Source organism: Rhagoletis pomonella, unplaced genomic scaffold, assembly GCF_013731165.1.
Source record: "Rhagoletis pomonella isolate Grant_MI unplaced genomic scaffold, Rhpom_1.0 Rhpom_scaffold_00004, whole genome shotgun sequence".
Taxonomy (NCBI): Eukaryota; Metazoa; Arthropoda; class Insecta; order Diptera; family Tephritidae; genus Rhagoletis; species Rhagoletis pomonella.
In genome coordinates this window covers 44,582,017-44,600,260 of record NW_023458558.1, presented here as the reverse complement: position 1 = coordinate 44,600,260, position 18,244 = coordinate 44,582,017, and the positions used below count along the sequence as shown (strand labels likewise).

Sequence of the window (18,244 nt, the reverse complement as noted above, 5' to 3'; positions counted from 1 at the left end):
ACAAAAATAGTAACTAAAATGAAAATAGTTAGTATAACAAAATATGGAAAGTAAGAAATTGAAATAGCGAAGAGTTGAGTTGCTTAAAGTATGACGGCTTGGGCTAAAGTGCTTCCTTCCTCTTCCAATGTTTCATTTTTCCTGTGCGCGCAATTTTCAGCAGCATTTCAGCACAGAGTTCTGGTGGGCGGCTTGCAACACCGTTTATCAAGATAGTAGCACTTCCTATATAACATGCCGCTATTTTACACTTACCCATTATAGTCAGATGCAAAACGATTTCATTTCCGTTTTTTTCAATTGAATTTGCAGCACAAATAAAATAACGTTCCATTGAATTGGAAACGAAGTTTTGAACGTTGAGAAAATGAGTGTAAAGGAAGCCAAACAAGCGGAAGACTAGCGACAATCGACAATGCGAAAGTGATACTAGAGCTACCAAACAAAAAAAATGGTAACAAAAGTGTTTACTTAAATGTAGTTTCATCAATCCATTTGCAATATGCAGCTGGAAATTTGTGACTTCATTAAATAAATATCGATAATCGATAGGTTGTGTGAATTGGCAGGTTCTCTACCTGAACAGATACCCTGGGTCGAGTCGGTTGCTAAGGGGAAAAAAAAAATATTATTAATTAAAATTAATTAAAATTTCCACCATAGCCCCACAAAAAGGCAGAATTTCTTCTGCGTCCAAAAAGTGTTTTAAATAATTTCCAAGTTATTCGGCTTTACTCTGGTATAATTACGATTTTGATACTAGTAGATCAAACTCTTACAAAACCAAACCAACCGACTAATCCTAAGTATGTCCGGCAAGTGAATGTTCTTTTAGTGTTTGTAAAGGTCCCGAAGATGTTTTCGCCTTCGTTTAAGTCGCTTTCTTCATATACGTTTGTGTCTTTGGAATATATTCGTAAAAGGATTCAAAGCCATAGTATTAGTATTTCACTTCGTATGCGTCGTCGTATTCTTATCCATATTAATTTTCGACTTCGTCGTCGTATTCGTCTTCGTCTTCGAATCCTCTTTATACTTGAGTTTTTTTCGAATTAGTCTTCGCATAGCCTTCGTCTTCGTTTTAGTCGACGTCTTCGTATTCGTCTTCAGATCGGTTGCGTCTTCGTATTCGTCGTCGTATGCCTTTTCGCAGGTGTTTCGACATAATTTCCATTGACGTAACTTCCACCGAACCGTGACATAAGATTCATGGAAGTTTCGTGAAATTACTATCATCGATCGGTTTTTGGTCCATGGAGTTAAAATCTGACATTACCTCCACAGATCTCCACTTTTTAAAAAATCTTAAATCTTAGTGCTAAAGCAATAGGCATAGTCATAACTTGTAGAACTATTTAATATCGCCCAGTTGTCGAAATTCGACATCTTTTTCCATATAAAAATGAATTTTGCTCGTCACCAACATTGATTCCTTTATGCGAATGACGATTTTGAAACTTTATAGCGAATTTACAGGAAAATTTAAAATCGAATTGTGAAGGTTAATACCAACTTTATTAATGTTAACTAAAGTATAAAGTCTTCTCATAATTTCTTCAGTAGCTTTCGAAATGGGATCGAAAAAGGAACCCCGAATTTGACACTTTGTGTCGAAACCGAAACCGAAATGGAACGGAAACTAATTTTGAAGAACGAAACCAAAGCACTCTCGGTTTCATTCTTTGATTTATACTCATATGAATTAAATTTTAATTAAGCCAAAATTATAACAAGTTTCAAAATATCTATTTAAATATAAAATCGGCGAAGACATTAGCTCTGTTTTCGTATTTTCCAGTAAGAAACTATCCAGTCACTTGCCAGTAGCCAAATTTTCGGTGAGTAAGCCAATGTTTACTCCCAATGACAGAAACGTGGAAGTTTGATGTTATTTTCCGCAGCAATTTTCTAGAAAAAAATGAATTTTTTTCCATCTTATTATATATTTAAATAGGATTATTTTGTCAATTGCAACTATAAAAGCCACACAAGCAATTCTTCAGTTAGTGTGAACTGCACTTAGCATCATGCCATCTCTGGGTTTTCGTACTGGCAAATAGTTACTAGTAAAAATTTATCCGGTAAAATCTAGTAAAACTTGCAAGTTCAGCTGTCATTTTTGCTCTCTCGAGTTCTTTCTCTTTTGCTGGTTTCTTGCAAGTTTTTGTGTACGAAAACGGGGCTATTTTCTTTGCAATATAGTATCTTAAGGCCCATTGCTGCTTCCTATTCATTGCACATCAAGTCGCTAACTTAGTTAACTGTTTAGTAGAAAACTTTAAGAGTTTGAATTTGAAAGATTGTTATTTGTTGTAAACAGCAAGTCAAAGTTTTCAATATTATACATGTTATCACTTCTCAGTACATAGTTTTGTCACGGAAAGGTAAATTCCCTTAGCATGGCATATTCACTTCCCCTGCAGGAAATGGGACTATGTAGTTTGTAGCTAACTCTTAACTAAGTAGCAGTCGAGTAGTGGTAACTATTTATTAACTATTTCCTTTGGCTTTTTGACTTTTGAAGGGCGGTTATCGCAAAATAGTGTGAACCGGTTTCCCCTGTATTAGATGTCAACTAGCTTGTAGCTAACTACTTTTGGATATAAACTCAATAAAAAAAAAGATTTCTTAAATTTTTATATTTTTATTTATTTATATATTTGCTTATTTCGCATATTTGAATTCGATCACCTTTCTTTCATTTGTGCTGAATACGAAAAAAATCTGCGAAATACAGAAAAAACTGTATTGAAAGTAATTTATGTATGAGGATATTTAAATAGAAATTTGTAAAGAAATTGCTAATTTTTCTGCAGGGTCTTTTCAATGCAAATGCTCTCGATAAGAGTAAAACAAATTTCAATTCATTTAAAGTGCCTCGTTTTCACTCGCATACCAGTAAATATTTAAAGTAGTTTATATCACTAGTTCGTGTTTTGTATAGTAATGCAATTTGAATAAAATTCTTATTGCTATCGGAAATTGGTGGTGTCGTTGAAGTCGTCGCTTTGTATGTAGTTCCTAAGAATGAAATATGTAAATATGTAAATGCCGCAAAAATGAGACTGTGGTGGTGTAGTAGCGGTTGAAAATAAAGTGTCTATACAGCTGGCATGTGCAAGCGCGGCATCTAATTTTACTCATACGCAGGGTTGTATTGGCAATTCGTTTATGAATATTTATTAACATTTTGGGAGCCTTGCAATCAAGGCGGGCTTACAATTTTGACGCTCTTGGAACATAGTTGGTGGAGCCCTAGAAAATTTTTAAACTGTTAAAATCTTGGAGAAAGGATTCATATTTCGTCACTACACACGAATAAAGGTGCGCTATGTTATATGAAGTATTAAAAATTGGTGTCAAATGAAAGAGTTTCAAGAAATCTTTAGTTTGACAATTTAGAATATTTTTGATGCGTTTGAGGGTTGCCACCATTTTAAAAGTCAAATTCAAATTCAATCGAAATTGGTTTAAAACCCTTTATTTCGGGACAATATTTTGTTTTTGTGGCCACGTGTTTATAAAATAAAGTGCAACTTAATAAATAAGTTACTTCAAAAATATTTATCGCAATGTCAGAGAAGAGATATTTAAAAAATATTTTAGTTCAAAAATAATTTTGAAGAGGGTTGCCGCCTGTTTTTAAAGTTGAATTTGGTTAATTATACACAAGTTATATGAAATTTTAAAATATAGGTACCAAACAAACGAGTGCTAAGAAATTTTTGAATTGAACAGTTAGAATTTTTTTAGGGTGTCAGAAGAGTATTTTATAATTTAAATGGATTGTAAAAATATGGGCATCAATCAAAATGGGTTTGAAAATAATTTATTTTTGAACTGTATTTAGATAAGTTGTTACGTGTTAAAAAAATCAATTTCAACTTAATCCATAAGTTCATTGAAATATGTATCACAATACCTGATGAAAAAATTTAAAGACTTTAGTGTGAATATACTTTTAAATGGTTTTCAGCTGTATGGCATGTCGAATTTGTTTTACTTTTACACAAAATAAATCAAATATCGAAATATTAGTGTCAGACGAAGGAGTTTTAAAAAGAGGTCGCGACCTTTCAATTTAGGTCAGAAAATAGGATTTTGTAGATTTACCAGACTTTGAATGACTCTTTTTGATTCGATTTCAAGGATCGAATATGATGTGGGAAGACGATATATAGGCCTTTAAAATGGTATATAATAATCTATTGGCGGACCAGGCTTGTTGAGATTTTTTATCGGGTAAATTAAAAAAAGTCTCATATATTTCTTAATTTTTATAAATTTTGACCAGAGATAAATTCAAAATATGGAATACCATCTAAAATTAAATCAATTTTTAAATAAACTGATACCTTATTTGTTGCAATCGCGTATTGTCCATATTTAGAGGAATATGGGTCCTTTTTCAATTCACCCGATAAATAATCCCAACAAGCCTAGTCCGACAATAGACTATTATATACCATTTTAAAGGCCTATATATTATCTTCTAAGATTATATTCAATCTTTGAAATCGAATCAGAAATAGTCATTCAAAAACTGGTAAATCTACAAAATCCTATTTTCTGACCTAAATCGACAGGTCGCGACCTCTAAATGACCTTTAAAAAATCTATAAAAATAGGCAATTATATTTCTCATAAAAATTAATAAAATTAGGAAGTAGGGTCTTGAAATTTCCAAAAAAAAGATTTTAACTAGAAGCGAATTCATGAATAGTGTTCTCGATGAACATCACTTTTATCACACTCGTTCACAAAAATGGTTATAAAATTGGTTTTGAAAATTTTGGGCTGATTTCCGAACTTGCTATTGTCTCTACATAGGCTGTTGGAGCGTAGGTATTTATAGTAAGAGACAAAATATATTTTTCTGTCAAACACTTGACATGTCTTAACCAACAATGGGTTTTTTCCGGTCAAATCCACGTTAACTAATTTAAGTGTTTTTGCAGAGGAGGATATTTCAAACCTTTCAAAAACCACGCCAAATTGATGCCTCTTATACCTAAGGCTTTTAATGGCGTAGCTCATCGAATATTAATAGCTGAACTTACGTTCTATGTTTCTGAGGTGGAATACGCTGTATTTATTTGGAAACATTTTTTGCAATTTATAGTTATTAATAGACTAGAGTCTATTCAGAAGGATCTTAAAAGATTTATTTTTTGCGTGCTCACCATACAAAACTTATTCGTCTGATTGTTCTCCTTTAATGAAATCTTATGTCATTAGAAGCTAGGCGTACACTTCATTCAATTTCATATTTATTGCATAGTCTGTTAGCATAACTTTTATTGATTAATAAAATAAAATGAAGAAAGTTTGGCGTTTCATGTTCCGTACATCTACTCCGACTATACGATTTATATTCACGATGGAAAATTAATGTGCGCAAAAAACAGCTTGTGCTCTCTTACAGATATTTCGAGGCGTGACTAGCCTTACTTCTTCTTCTTATTTGGCACTGCAATCGTTTCTCGCTTTAGGCCGAGACCAAAAAGCTTCATCCCAAATGCCTAAAGGTTATTCTGCACTTGGTCCTTCCATTGTGTACGTGGGCGCCTAGCGCAATCGTTGTATTTTTATGCACTTACTTCACGTGCTGGAGCGAGATCTCGCATGCTTTCAACTATAATTTTTGTTATTTGACAGGTATTTTCTGATTTCGCAGAATTATTCCGAGTAGAAACATCGTTTATTTAGCTGGAAAATACAAATTTGGCCTGAAAAGCTTGAACCTTCTTTTTTGGCGACTTTGTACAAACTAAACTCTATCTCACTTGCCAGAGAAAAAAGCAAAACGCAAGCGAGATTTTCAAGCATGTGAAGACGGCCGGTTAACTATGTCCATGTCATTAAAAAGCTCGTACAGTTCGTCATTATATCTTTTTCGGTATGCCTCACCCACGCGAATAGGGCCATAGATCTTGCGTAGAATAGTTCTCTCGGAAGGGCAAAAAGCCCTCTGATTTTTGTTAGATATCGTCCATATTTTTGGGCCTTATAAAAGCTCGTGCATGATGAGAGACTTGTAGAGCGTAGAGCTTTTCAATTGCCTACTGAGAAATAAACTTCGTCTTTATGCTAAAATTTCTGTGTGATATTTAATTTTCTGAATTCGCTAAAAAAACGGTTAAGCAATTTTACACAACAACAATCATTTAAAAACTTTCCTTATTCAATAGTAATAAAAAATATTAATTAGACAGCTCCTAGAAACTTAATCCGTTTAAATTAATTTTTCAAATTTTGATCTGAATTTACCTAATGAATTCAAATGTTACTACATTGCAAAGGGAGAAATTATCTTTTTGGTAAAAAGTTGTAACGAAATCACTATACATACATATGCACATATCGTCTCATCATCAATGCAAAAAGGCCTAGTTCACGTATTTTTTGTCCTCCGTCCTGTAAAATTTAAGTCGTTTTGGTGTAGATATGCATGTACATAAGTATCGCAAAAAATTCAAGGAAACTTTAGAGCACATAAGTTCTCATATCAGCAAACATATTAAAGTCATTTTGATAACATCAGATATGAAATCTAAAGCCAATGTTGAGCTTTAAAACTTTTTGGCAGGATTTGTAAACATTTCTGTATCTCAATTGGCAGATATTTCTTTAAATTTGTTTTTGTAAGAATGTTTTTGCTTAACTCATACTTACAAAATTATCAAATAAATGAGTAAAAATTAGTTTGTGCTTTAGCCTGAATGTATGTCTTTCCAATGTATTGTATATGTATGTATTTCCATGTATTCTGACATCAAACGGACAAACATGCTATTCTACATACGCTAAATTTCAATATACCCAACTCGACTAAAACTTTTACATTTAAGTTTAAAACAAAGTTCAGTTTGTCACACCCGGAAGGGCGGTCAAAGTTGCTGCGACTTGAAAACAGTTTAACATTTGTATGTATTAGTTTGTGTGGCATGTACACTGGGCCGGATTCATGCATGTGCCGAGGGAGCCCCTCCATCCAGGATGCCCCGCAGAACGATCACGAAACATTTAGTTGTTTGAAAATTTTAAACGTCCAAAAAAGTTTTGTCATCGAAATTTTTGGTAGAGTCATACAAATTTTCTTTTTCCAGACACATTCCTTAGTTACTCATGCATTACAGAAACCATTCTGAAAAACATTTCCGACAGCTGCTCATCTATAGTTTCACATATTTTTGTTGATTTTTACAAGCTTTTATTAAACTTGCTCATTGCGCGGAAATTTCCAATCGATTTTAAACTAACTTCGCGACAAGTTTGAAACTTGATAATTTCGATCGCGATGACAATGCAATTCAAAAAATATAAATTGCTTCCCTATATGGCTCAGGGGCCTGGATACAGACGTTAGCCCAACTCAGTAAAAGTTACGGGTGACCGAGTAACGTCGATGCCTTTGCAATACCGGCATCGAGGTATAAGATACGTGGAAGGTACCAGTCGAACGATTTTTAACATTTCTTCCCAATTTTGGCTACACTGACGAAAATGCGCTAGATCTACTAATACTAATTTTCAAGTAACACGACATTGACGAAGATTTCCGTGGACAATCATACGACAATGCGCTAACATGAGCGGAAAATAATAGCGAATGCTCGCTATGATACTCTGATGAAAGAAAATAGGGATGCGGCTTACATTGAATGCTGTGCACATTCACTGAATTTGTTTGGAAAAGCAGCGGCCATCTCATGTTTCTGGGCGATAGATTTTTTAGAGGATATGATATTTTGAGTAATACATTTTCTGCCTCATAGAATCAACCACATTTTTTTGTGATACCCGTTGGCCATATCGTGCTGATGCTACAAAAGCAAGAAAGTTTGATTTGTTCTCCTCCCACAAGCGTTGATATAGTTTCGAGATGACGATGAAAAGAAAAATATTTTGAGAAATCGAGCTTCAGGTCTTGTAAAGGAAGATGTGCTCTCTCGTAACAGCTTTATATGTACATTGTGTTTTGGCATGAGATTCTTGAAAGATTTATTTCGAGTAGAAAATTTCTGCAAAGCTCAACCAAGACCCTGAAGGTAGCTATTGATTGTTTGAAATCTCTGAGTGCTTTTGAAGATTCCAAAGGAAATGCGTTCAATATGTTGATGAAAAAGATCATCAAATTTACGCTTGCAACCTATCGACTTAAAAACATCGACGATACAACTTTTAGCCTGGGGACAAATTTCGTACGGAATTACATTATTCCGGTTATATGTATACTGTTTGATGATAGCGCTTAATGACAGAATTTCGTCCAATGAGTGTGTAATTGCACGATTTAGTTGGAGGCCTAATTTGCACTGTAGACAATGTCCCGAAATCGATCTTAAATGAACTTCTCCTACTTAAAGCGTGCGTGAATCTTAATAAAATAATCGCAAATGAATCGATAGAAATGCTTATTTCAGCGTCTTTTCCGCCTTCAAAACAAAACATAGCAGTAATTAATTTTCACTTAAAAATCATTCTGCGCTTATACCTCTTGTATGATGGTAATGAGCTGCGGTAGCGAAAAGTCATTTTCACCTGACTGCTCTCAGTTTAGAGAGGATATTTTTCGGTTTTTAAGTCGAAAAGGACGCGGGTGTTATCACTTTAGGGCGCCCACATTTTCTGCGGGCTTTGGACTCCCATACATGTTAATCCGACCCTGCATGTACATATGTGCATTAGGGTTGCCCTTAAAAATTTAATGAGCGATTTTTTTCAGTTTCACCCACTCAATCGGTAATACCATGGTCAAAGATATCACATATAAATTTTGCTCCCGATTGGAGAAGTTCAGATCCCTATATGGAGACTCAAAAAATGAAAATGATTTTTTTTTAGTTAATACACAAAATCAATACTACAGGGGGAAAAGTTCAGATTCCTCTATGGAGACTCAAAAATAAATTTTTTTATTTTATTTTTTCCATCTAATAACCAAAATCGATACTACCATAGTCGAAGATATCAAACGTAAATTTTGGTCCCGATTGGAGTAGGTTAATGGGTGTCGCACAGGGGGAAAAGTTTAGATTACCTTAGAAAGACTGACTAAAGTCAAATTAAAAAAATATAAAAATAGTTTTATAATATTTTTCCGCTTAAGAAATTAAATTTAGCAATTTACCAGGAGTAATTTTTTTAGATCATAAAAATTTAATCTTAATATGAAACTCACTTATTTTACACCATAATTAAACACTTAACTACAAATTGTTCAGGTCAAGTTTGCTTTGTAGTGTTAGTGTTTCGTCACCTTTCTTTTGGACAAAACTTTATTGTACTCTTCTACAAGTTTTACTCCTCTCTCTGCCGTGCCATTTTCCACTTTTAAATGCTTTAACCTATCAGCAGCTGTTATATAACTTGGCAGTCCCAAAATGTAACTAAAGAAACTGCTTTTCATTGTTTTATTGTACTTTATTTGATTTATGTTTAATTAACATTTTTCGAGTCTTCAAAGGGTAATCTGAACTGTGCGACACGCCGCACCCGTCTCCAATTGTCACTAAAATGTTTATATGATATCTTCAACTATAGTAGCATCGATGTAGGGGTTAAGGTTTAGTAAATCTTATTCATACATTTAAGGACCCACCCTAATGTACATAACATTAAGCATTAATTTTCCGGACGAGTGCGATAACACAGCGTCTCAGTGCTTTCATGCCGCTTTCATTTTCAATTTTTCTTCTCGATTCTTAATAAAATCGAATTCCACTTCCACGCACTCGTCAGTAATGATTAAATTGATGGCAACAAATTGAAAACTTCATCAAGCACCAGCAATGTTGGCTAAATGTTTAGAATAAGAACAGAAAATGAAATCGAAAAAAAAAGAAAACAGCACAAGCAAACTTACACACAGTGTATGCAACAACTTTTCTGGAAAGCAAAAGAAAAAAGTGGAGAAAAAATAGAAGCACTTCATAGCTGCAGAAATGGTAATGCGTGAGCAATTGTCCGAAAATTCGTAAAGTAACCCAGCTTTAGTCGGCTGTGCTTTGACTGTAGCTTTGGTGCGCAGTTTATTGTGTTTGGTTGCATTATTATGGTTTTTATTTTTTATTTTATTCTATTTTTTTTTTAAGTTCAACAAATCCCTCAGCTTTTGCTGTGTGGCAAAGTTGCCTGGAGCATCATCGCCGTTACAGCTGAGTAAACACTCAAACGCTTAACGTTTTGTAGCAATTCAAGGTCACTCGTACGTTATGAAGTATTCATTATACTTCAACCCGCAAAATGAATAGCCATGGAAGATTTCCCTTGATTTTAAATGGCTGCGAAAGGCGAAGTACTATGGCTTCAAAATATTACAGTAAACGCTGGAGTAATTTTTTCAAGTTTTAGCCAGGGATGGGCAAACTTAAATATTTTTGTGCTTAAAGTACTTGCTTGTGTATATAGACGTCGAAATGGTAAAGGTAAAACAAAACTTTGGTATTTACGAGTTGCTAAATATGTATTAAAATATGTAAATACTGTACGATATTTAGGAGATACCAAATTTTAAATACTTAAGTATTTGAGGGTGCTTAATAATTTTCGGAACTTTTCGTAACTTTTGAAAAACTTTCTGGATGTTTCCGGGACTCTTCGTATTCTACTTTTCAGAATTGTTTTTCTTTTCTTAAGGGATTTCGGTGATTTTTAAGTTCCTTTTTTAATTTGTATAAGTATTTTTTATAAGTAATTATTTAAGTATTTGAGAGTGCTTCATAATTTTCGAGACGTTATAAAACTTTTCCAAATTTTCTCTAAATTTGTGTTTTTCTCTTTGGGGTTTCTTAAAGATTTTTTTTTTTTGATTTTTGCGTAATATGTTTTTATTTGAATTTTTAATACTTTTTGGAATTGTTCGTGTTATATTTAATCAGCGACATTCCGGAGATTCGTTCTTATTTCGCATCAAAACTATCAGCATTTTCAGACATTGTAGTCGAAAGCTCCAGCTTTAATTTCGGCCTAAATGAAAATTTTCTTTTGTTTCTCCGCTGGAGCTTCTGAAACACTGCCAAAAATGCAATTTTTTACACTTTAACTACGTTTTCCTCAAAATCGGGAGCTGATAGAAACTTTATATCTACGGATTCGTAATCAGCACAAAAAACCCACTGCACGCTTGAATATGTTCTTCCTCATACAGCTCATCGCTCATCAAAAGAAAGAAGGCTGTCTCCGAGGCTAAATTGAACCTTTCGTTGGCAGGCGTTTTTGGGCACCCAGCGCACAACCCATTGTTAAGAGGTTTGCTTTCTCGCATTAACTCACTTCCGGTTGCTATCCAGAGGATATTCCCACCAAAAATAAGAATGATATATATACATTAGAATGCACCACTCTCCACAAAAAAAACGGTATTGTTTTATTACGGATATATACAATTTATTATATTCTATCTAAGACCTCCATTAAAATATTTTTTAAAAGCTTATACCTTTTGAAAATATTTTCTCTAAAAAATCACTTCAGATGATAGAAGGGGTATAAATTTAAAAAAATTGTATCAACGGAATCAAAATGATGAGATTTTTGGTTCTATTTTCAATTCGATCCAGCTCTCCTATTATCCGAAATAATTTGGAGGAAGTCTTAAAATATAAAATGTTTTATTCTGGAGGATATATTACGAAGACTCTGCACCATCCGGTTGCACGTGCATGCCTACATTTTGTTTGTTTGTATGCACGCGTTATCATTCACAGAGGTTACCTTAAAAAAGGTATAAAGATCATTAGTGAATACTATTTAGAGCTGATGGAGGGATTCAAATTTGACATGAAGCAAAAACGACCATTACGATTTTCATGTTAAGTAAAAACTACAATTTATTAACTGATTTTTTTTTGGTAATGTAATAGCTGTGTATGTATATTGAATCTTTTGTAACGAGACTGAGTGTATTGGTTGAAGTGAGTATCTGAAGGATTTCGGTTGACTATGATCGAAAACAGTAGCTACTACTACTATGTTCTTTTCAATTCCGTTCACTTACTGCTTTCGTCCATCGGTCACACTGCTTTGACACAATTTTTGTATGTGCTTTAAAATGCCAATATGGATAGTTTAAGCACCTACTTGTTGCTACACTGAGAGTGATAGCTGGTAGCTTTCGCTATTTGTTTGGCACTCAAGCATCACTTTATAGTACATACATACACTGAAAAAAAAAATAAACCAAGGTGAATTAGCTGTCAAAATTTACATGTATTTTGGTTTAGTTTTTGGCGGGTTTGTTGTCAAATCAGTAAAAGCAAATACAAAATACATGTAAGGCAAATGAAATAGGAAGAAATAAGCTGATCTAATAACACAAACTCGTATGAATTCGCCTTGAAATAAACCATAGAACACATATGAATTGGCGTCAAGCGATCTTTTGTTATTTTATGAACAGATTTTTATTTAGCGATTTTTCCACTGGAATAGTTTTCAGTCTGCACTTCACAGATGCTTTTTCATAGTATGAAGACAAAAAAAAATCACAAAAATAAATTTATATTATTTTAATATCGTAAGAAACTTTTTATTATCATTGAACAATTGAATCCAGCACCTCCTGGAGCCTAATGCTCTTCAAAATGTTTTCCCTTGTTCTTTGTTATTTGGTATATGGGCAAATCTCCGGAACGGTGTGCTTTTTGTCACTCATCTTTAAATTAATTTTATTAATGTACATTTACTTTTTGTAAAAATCTTGGGCCATTTTGGTAATAAATGTGACGAGATCTTGTAACTTATTTATTTATTTTTATTTTAATAATGTTATTTCAATTTTCATAAACAATCAAAGTAACTAAAATAGCAATTTTGTCGTGTCACTTTGGGTGCCTTTTGTACAATTATTGACTATAACTTTTTCAGCGCAAAACAGAGACATTCAAAAACCATGACAAATAGTAAAGGCAATATTGGAATATGCATTAGATGTTGAGAAAAATTAGTACTCCTCATTGGAAATAAACTGTAACATCTTGAAATCTGTCACTCGTGATTATGGAAAAGGTTTTATTATAAGTTTCTTTTCATTTTGAAAATATTGAAAATATAACAAATATTATCTGAATAGGTCTTTGCGTGAATGGTTCAAAATTTTACCTTACATAAAAGGTTGGCATTAAGCGCGCTCGTTAGATAACATTCATAAAGTTCGTTGAATATGCTAAATACATAAAATAATTTTTGTCTAATATACGGCCATGAATTAAATGATATTTTCAATAGATCTAAAGCGAAAATTAGTTTTTCGTAACATTTTTTGGAAACAGGGCGCGGCCCGCCCACTTATGTAAAATATTTTTATCTCAAAAACCACTGCACCAATCATTACCAAATTTGATATACACATTGTGCCTGACCTTCTTAAATACTGTCTTGTAAATTTTTGAAATCGGGCAAAAACCACGCCCTGTAGAAATATCGCTTACATTGTGTTTTCAAAAATTATCGTTTTTTACCTGAAACTTTTTAAGCATTTGAGTAAAATGAATAATACAAGAATTTAATATTTCCTCAATGGATTTCAAACTATTTGATGGATAATTTATTAACGTTTTTTTAGCCGGAGTTTTTCCCCATATGCATATAGTCAATCAATAAAGGTATGCAATTCGGGCAACTGTTTTTTAGAATATTTTGGTTTTTGCAAGTTTTTTATAAAAACCACAAACAGCAGAGTTTCAAACCTTGTGCAAAACTAAAGAAACTCCTACAAATTTTCATTAAAATATTGCACTTTTTAATTACATTCTTTAGAAAAAAATTGAGTATGCAGTTTTTTAGTTCATCCATTTACCGAATATTATTTTATATGGAGAAAATGAGCAACACCTCCAACAAAAAAATTGGTCAAAAATCAATGGTAGCGAGCTTGCACTGTATTGTACAAAAATTGAATGGGCTAAGGAACTGCATACTAATATTTTTCTAAAGAGTGTAACAAAAAGTGAAATATTTCAATAAAAATTTGCAGAAGTTTCTTTTATTTTGCACGAGGTTTGGAACTCTGATTTTTTGCGGTTTTTGTTGTACAACTAACAATATTTTAATACAAAATTTGCAAAAAATAAAATATTTAATAAAACAGTTGCCCGTATTGCAAAAATCACTCTGTACGTAAACTTTTTTGATTAACTGTATATTTAGCACATGCTCTGTAACCATCTTGTTTGTTGAATAAGTGCCGTTTTCTCAAGTCTCTTTTACAATTTATCTGCCCTTCAAATAAATTGGGCCGGATTCTAGTTTTCGTTAGAATCGAAAATTTAAAATCTAGAAAAGTAATAAGAAAATCATAAATTTTCGACTCGTACGAAAACAAGAATACGACCAATTTTTTCAGAACAAAATTTGTGTTTAAAGGGCTGATAATTGAAAGCCTGAAAATGTTAAGCGAAAGGTAAAACGAAAAGTAGCCAGCAACTCTGCACAATCAATTACAACATTTTCTTATCCGTGACATGAAGTTTTCCGATCGCTTAAGGTAAAGTTTAACCGCTTTGTGTTCGCCGCTACTGAATTCTATAAACTCTCTCAGTTGTCACACAGAATTGAGGCAAGAAACATGCACATATGTATTTATGTATGTAAATGTTTATCAAATTTTCTTGCAAGGATAGTCTGGAAGGATATAATGGCACTTTTTTATTCGAAATGTATAACAAATATTTAAATTATGTTTCTACATAACATGAGCCACTAAGTGGTAAAGAATTTAAACTAGAAGTCGGAAGTCCATAACCAAACAAAGCGTACAACTTAAGTGTGCGGCTAATGCCAAGTAGTATAAGAAAAACCTGAGGTAAAGTTTGAAAGCAAACGAAAAAACTCAATTAGAAAAAATTACCTGGTGGCTTCCCGCACAAAAGGCATAGCAAACACTGTCTTGCAAAACGAAAATAATAATCAGTCCATTTGCACAAAACACTTCGCCTTAATTAGTTCTGAAGCTCGAATAGCGGAATGTGCAGTAAAAAAGTAATGCTGTCCTGCAGTTCACAGTACATTTCGTTTGGCCAAAATTACAGCCAACTACAGAGTATCTGCGTCTAATGCAGCTCAAAGTTTTTAAAACATCTTGAAAGTAATTAAAATCGACTGACCACGTTTGCAAAGGTCAGAGTCGTGTTCGTTACAAGTTGTGGCAGCTAAGGCCAATTTAAAGCAAATCGACGCATCCGCTTTTAAGTGAGTGCAATAAAAAAGCATTCGACTGTCACTGCTTTCAGCGAGTTTGAGAAGAAGGTCATTTTCAATTACAATTTTTATTTGTTTACCAAACTTTTTTTTTTTACAAAGAGGACTGTTTTAGTTTTGATTAGATTATAGTGTGACACTTTTAATAGAGTGTAACCCGTTTTAGTAACAATATTTAATATTTTACGGATACACTTTGTAACACTTTTTTATGCAATTGATCAAATCTTATATCTCTTTTTTTTACAGATTTGTGAATTTAAAGTTAATAAAGCGTACGCCATTGTTAGTTCATCGATGAGCTTCTGGATTCCTGGCTTCGTTATGGTTTTTATGTATTATCGCATTTATCAGGAGGCAGTCCGGCAGGAGCGTCTTGTTTACAGGTAAGACGCAAACAAGTTGAACTAAAACACTATTTTGATTTTTTTGCTTTGCTTACTTTTTCATCCTAAAATTTAATTTAATTTTATTTTATTTTATTTTTTCACTTTGCTTAAATTTTCATTCCAAAATAAAATTAAATTGAATTAAATTTTGTTTTAGTTTTTCACTTTGCTTAATTTTTCATCATAAAATTTAATTTAATTCAATTTCATTTAATTTTATTAGGAACTTCTTTTATCTAACGGAAGCATACATATACTGAATAATCTGAATTTGGCACAAATATCAATGCAACACTTGCTTTATCAAGCGGAACATTTTTGTTTTTGTTTTTGTTTTTTTAACCAGAAGACGTTATGCCCTATGCTATGATCGAAGATAGAAAAATCTTGCTGTACACATTTCTGGAAACACTTCTTTCACTAAAAAGCAGCTAGAAAGCTTCGATTTGTTGCATTGAAAAAAGCGTGGCATCTACTGTAAGAATCGTAGGTCCGTTTTAACTTTCCTTTTCACTTATATGTACATTAGGAGGAATAACATTTTTTATATTATAAAACAGCTGCCAAAATATTTCGGAAAATATTAATTTTACGTGAGTGGGACCGATTTGAAAATATCTTATAAAACGAGTTTTATATTAATTACATAAATGACACTATTTCTCATACTGATGCGAAATAAAGTCAATTGACATTGTTACCCTTTCAAAAGCAAAATAAAGTCAATAAAAATTTGGAAATAAAATAAATTATAATATTTCTTCATTCATAAATGGAAAGCGTCATAAATGCTTAAAGTATGTCGATTCAAAGAAAAAATGTTGTTCTTGCATCGTACGTATGAATATTGTTACAATATACGTTGCCCCGTAAGTGTTGTTTCCATAGATGAAAGAGGTTATTGCCATATCCTCAATGCTATTAATTAACACACAATCATGAACCACCACCAACTGATTTTGTTAAACAAAATTTTAAATTACGAATATAACAAAAACACGATGCGGAAAACTAAACGCAAAAAGAGCTGGAATACGAGAAATATTTAAAGAAAGAATGTAGAAATGATCCAGTCTGCGAAATAGTGTCAATTGACCTTATTTCCTTTGATCTTGTTACCTGTCACCGCAAAAAAGCTTATTTTGCTCGCGAGCTCTGTGGGTAACTATGCATTACAGGAAGCTGAGTACTTCGTCACAAAAACGGATATAGTCACTTTAGCTAAATCATACAACTAGATAACGAATTCGAGGCCCATAGATCGATCGCTGTGTGGACGATGGACCTATCTCAGCAGCCAGTTTGAAAACGCCCTATCTCAGAAAACTTTTCAATAATGCCCTATTTCAGAATTCGGTTCCAAAACGCCTTATCTCAGCGTATTTTCAATATATTTTTAGTTCAGATCGGGCGTTTACGAACCAAGTTCAGAGATATGGCCTTCTTCAATCAGATTCTGAAATCGGGAGTGCTTCTTCTTCTTTCTGAGATAAAAAATTTTAGAATAGTTTCCTTTAGCTCCCCGTGGTCCCTGAGCACGATATCCCTGCACAATAATCAAAAATTCCCGTATTGCTATTGAAATCGTCACATTTACCTTTTAGAGGTCGCTGATTTACAATTTGAGGTTAACTTTCAGAAACTCAATATTTTATGGAAAAGTCAGGGTATCGGTTCGAAAGTATAAGCGTATGGGTTTTCAATATTGCTGATAAAGAATCAAGTGTCGCAATGACAAAAATTCAAAATGGCACATGTAAATTACAAGATTTCATTTCTTAAATTTTGGCCAGATATTCCAACTTTACGATAAAAAAATTGAAAACTTTCACGCATTGTTGAAATTTTATTAAAAATTATGATGTGGATAGGCAAAATCTTATTGGAATTTAACTACCACTGATTGATACTAACGCTTGTTTTTTCTGAATTGAAAATAACGTGGCAATTGTGTTTAGATATTGGCGATTTCACAACCCCTGCGTCCAAAAATCAGCCTTACAGTAAACAAAAGGGATTGCCTACTGTACGAGTATACACTAATATATGTATGTATTTTTACAAATATGCATACGGAATATTCTAGTACAGTAATGATTACTGAGTAATAATTTTCGGCTGCCTTCGTTTACTATAAAGTGTAGCTAAAAATAAATTTAACTTTCAGCTGAATTTTTTTTTATTAATATATATATTGAATTTAGGATCACTTCATTTTGTTGATTCAATTTGCTATGCCAGTCATGCTTAACATCTCCGTCAGTCTTCACTGTAACATACCAAATCTCTTTTTCTGTTGATGCTCTATAACAATCTTCTTTTTATTAATAAAATTTTTTTCTCTGTTTTATTTCTTATATTTTCAGATCCAAAGTGGCTGCCTTGCTGTTGGACAAACATTTGCAGATTAGCCAAATACCCAAACCACGCCCGAGCATACAAGTCGAACAGTCGACCATCACAACAATGCGTCGTGAGCGGAAAGCCGCACGCACGCTAGGCATTATAATGAGCGCATTTTTACTATGCTGGGCGCCGTTCTTCCTATGGTAAGCTGGAAAAATATCCAAATATATGTATCTATGTACAATAGGGTGGTCCTTAAATGTAGGAAGCAAAAATTGATATCGGAGATGAATGCAAAAAATGAATGA

At 33.1% G+C, this 18,244-nt stretch overlaps 1 protein-coding gene across 1 annotated transcript in view; it reads left to right on the top strand.

The window, feature by feature from the left end:
- The window catches only part of LOC118737610 (octopamine receptor beta-1R), a 60,310-nt gene that overhangs the window by 27,442 nt on the left and 14,624 nt on the right, over positions 1 to 18,244 (top strand). Inside the window, exons 4-5 of the mRNA XM_036468227.1 lie at positions 15,451 to 15,587; positions 17,957 to 18,139. Of these exons, the coding sequence (XP_036324120.1) occupies positions 15,451 to 15,587; positions 17,957 to 18,139 (320 nt within the window). The remainder of the gene's footprint in view (positions 1 to 15,450; positions 15,588 to 17,956; positions 18,140 to 18,244) is intronic.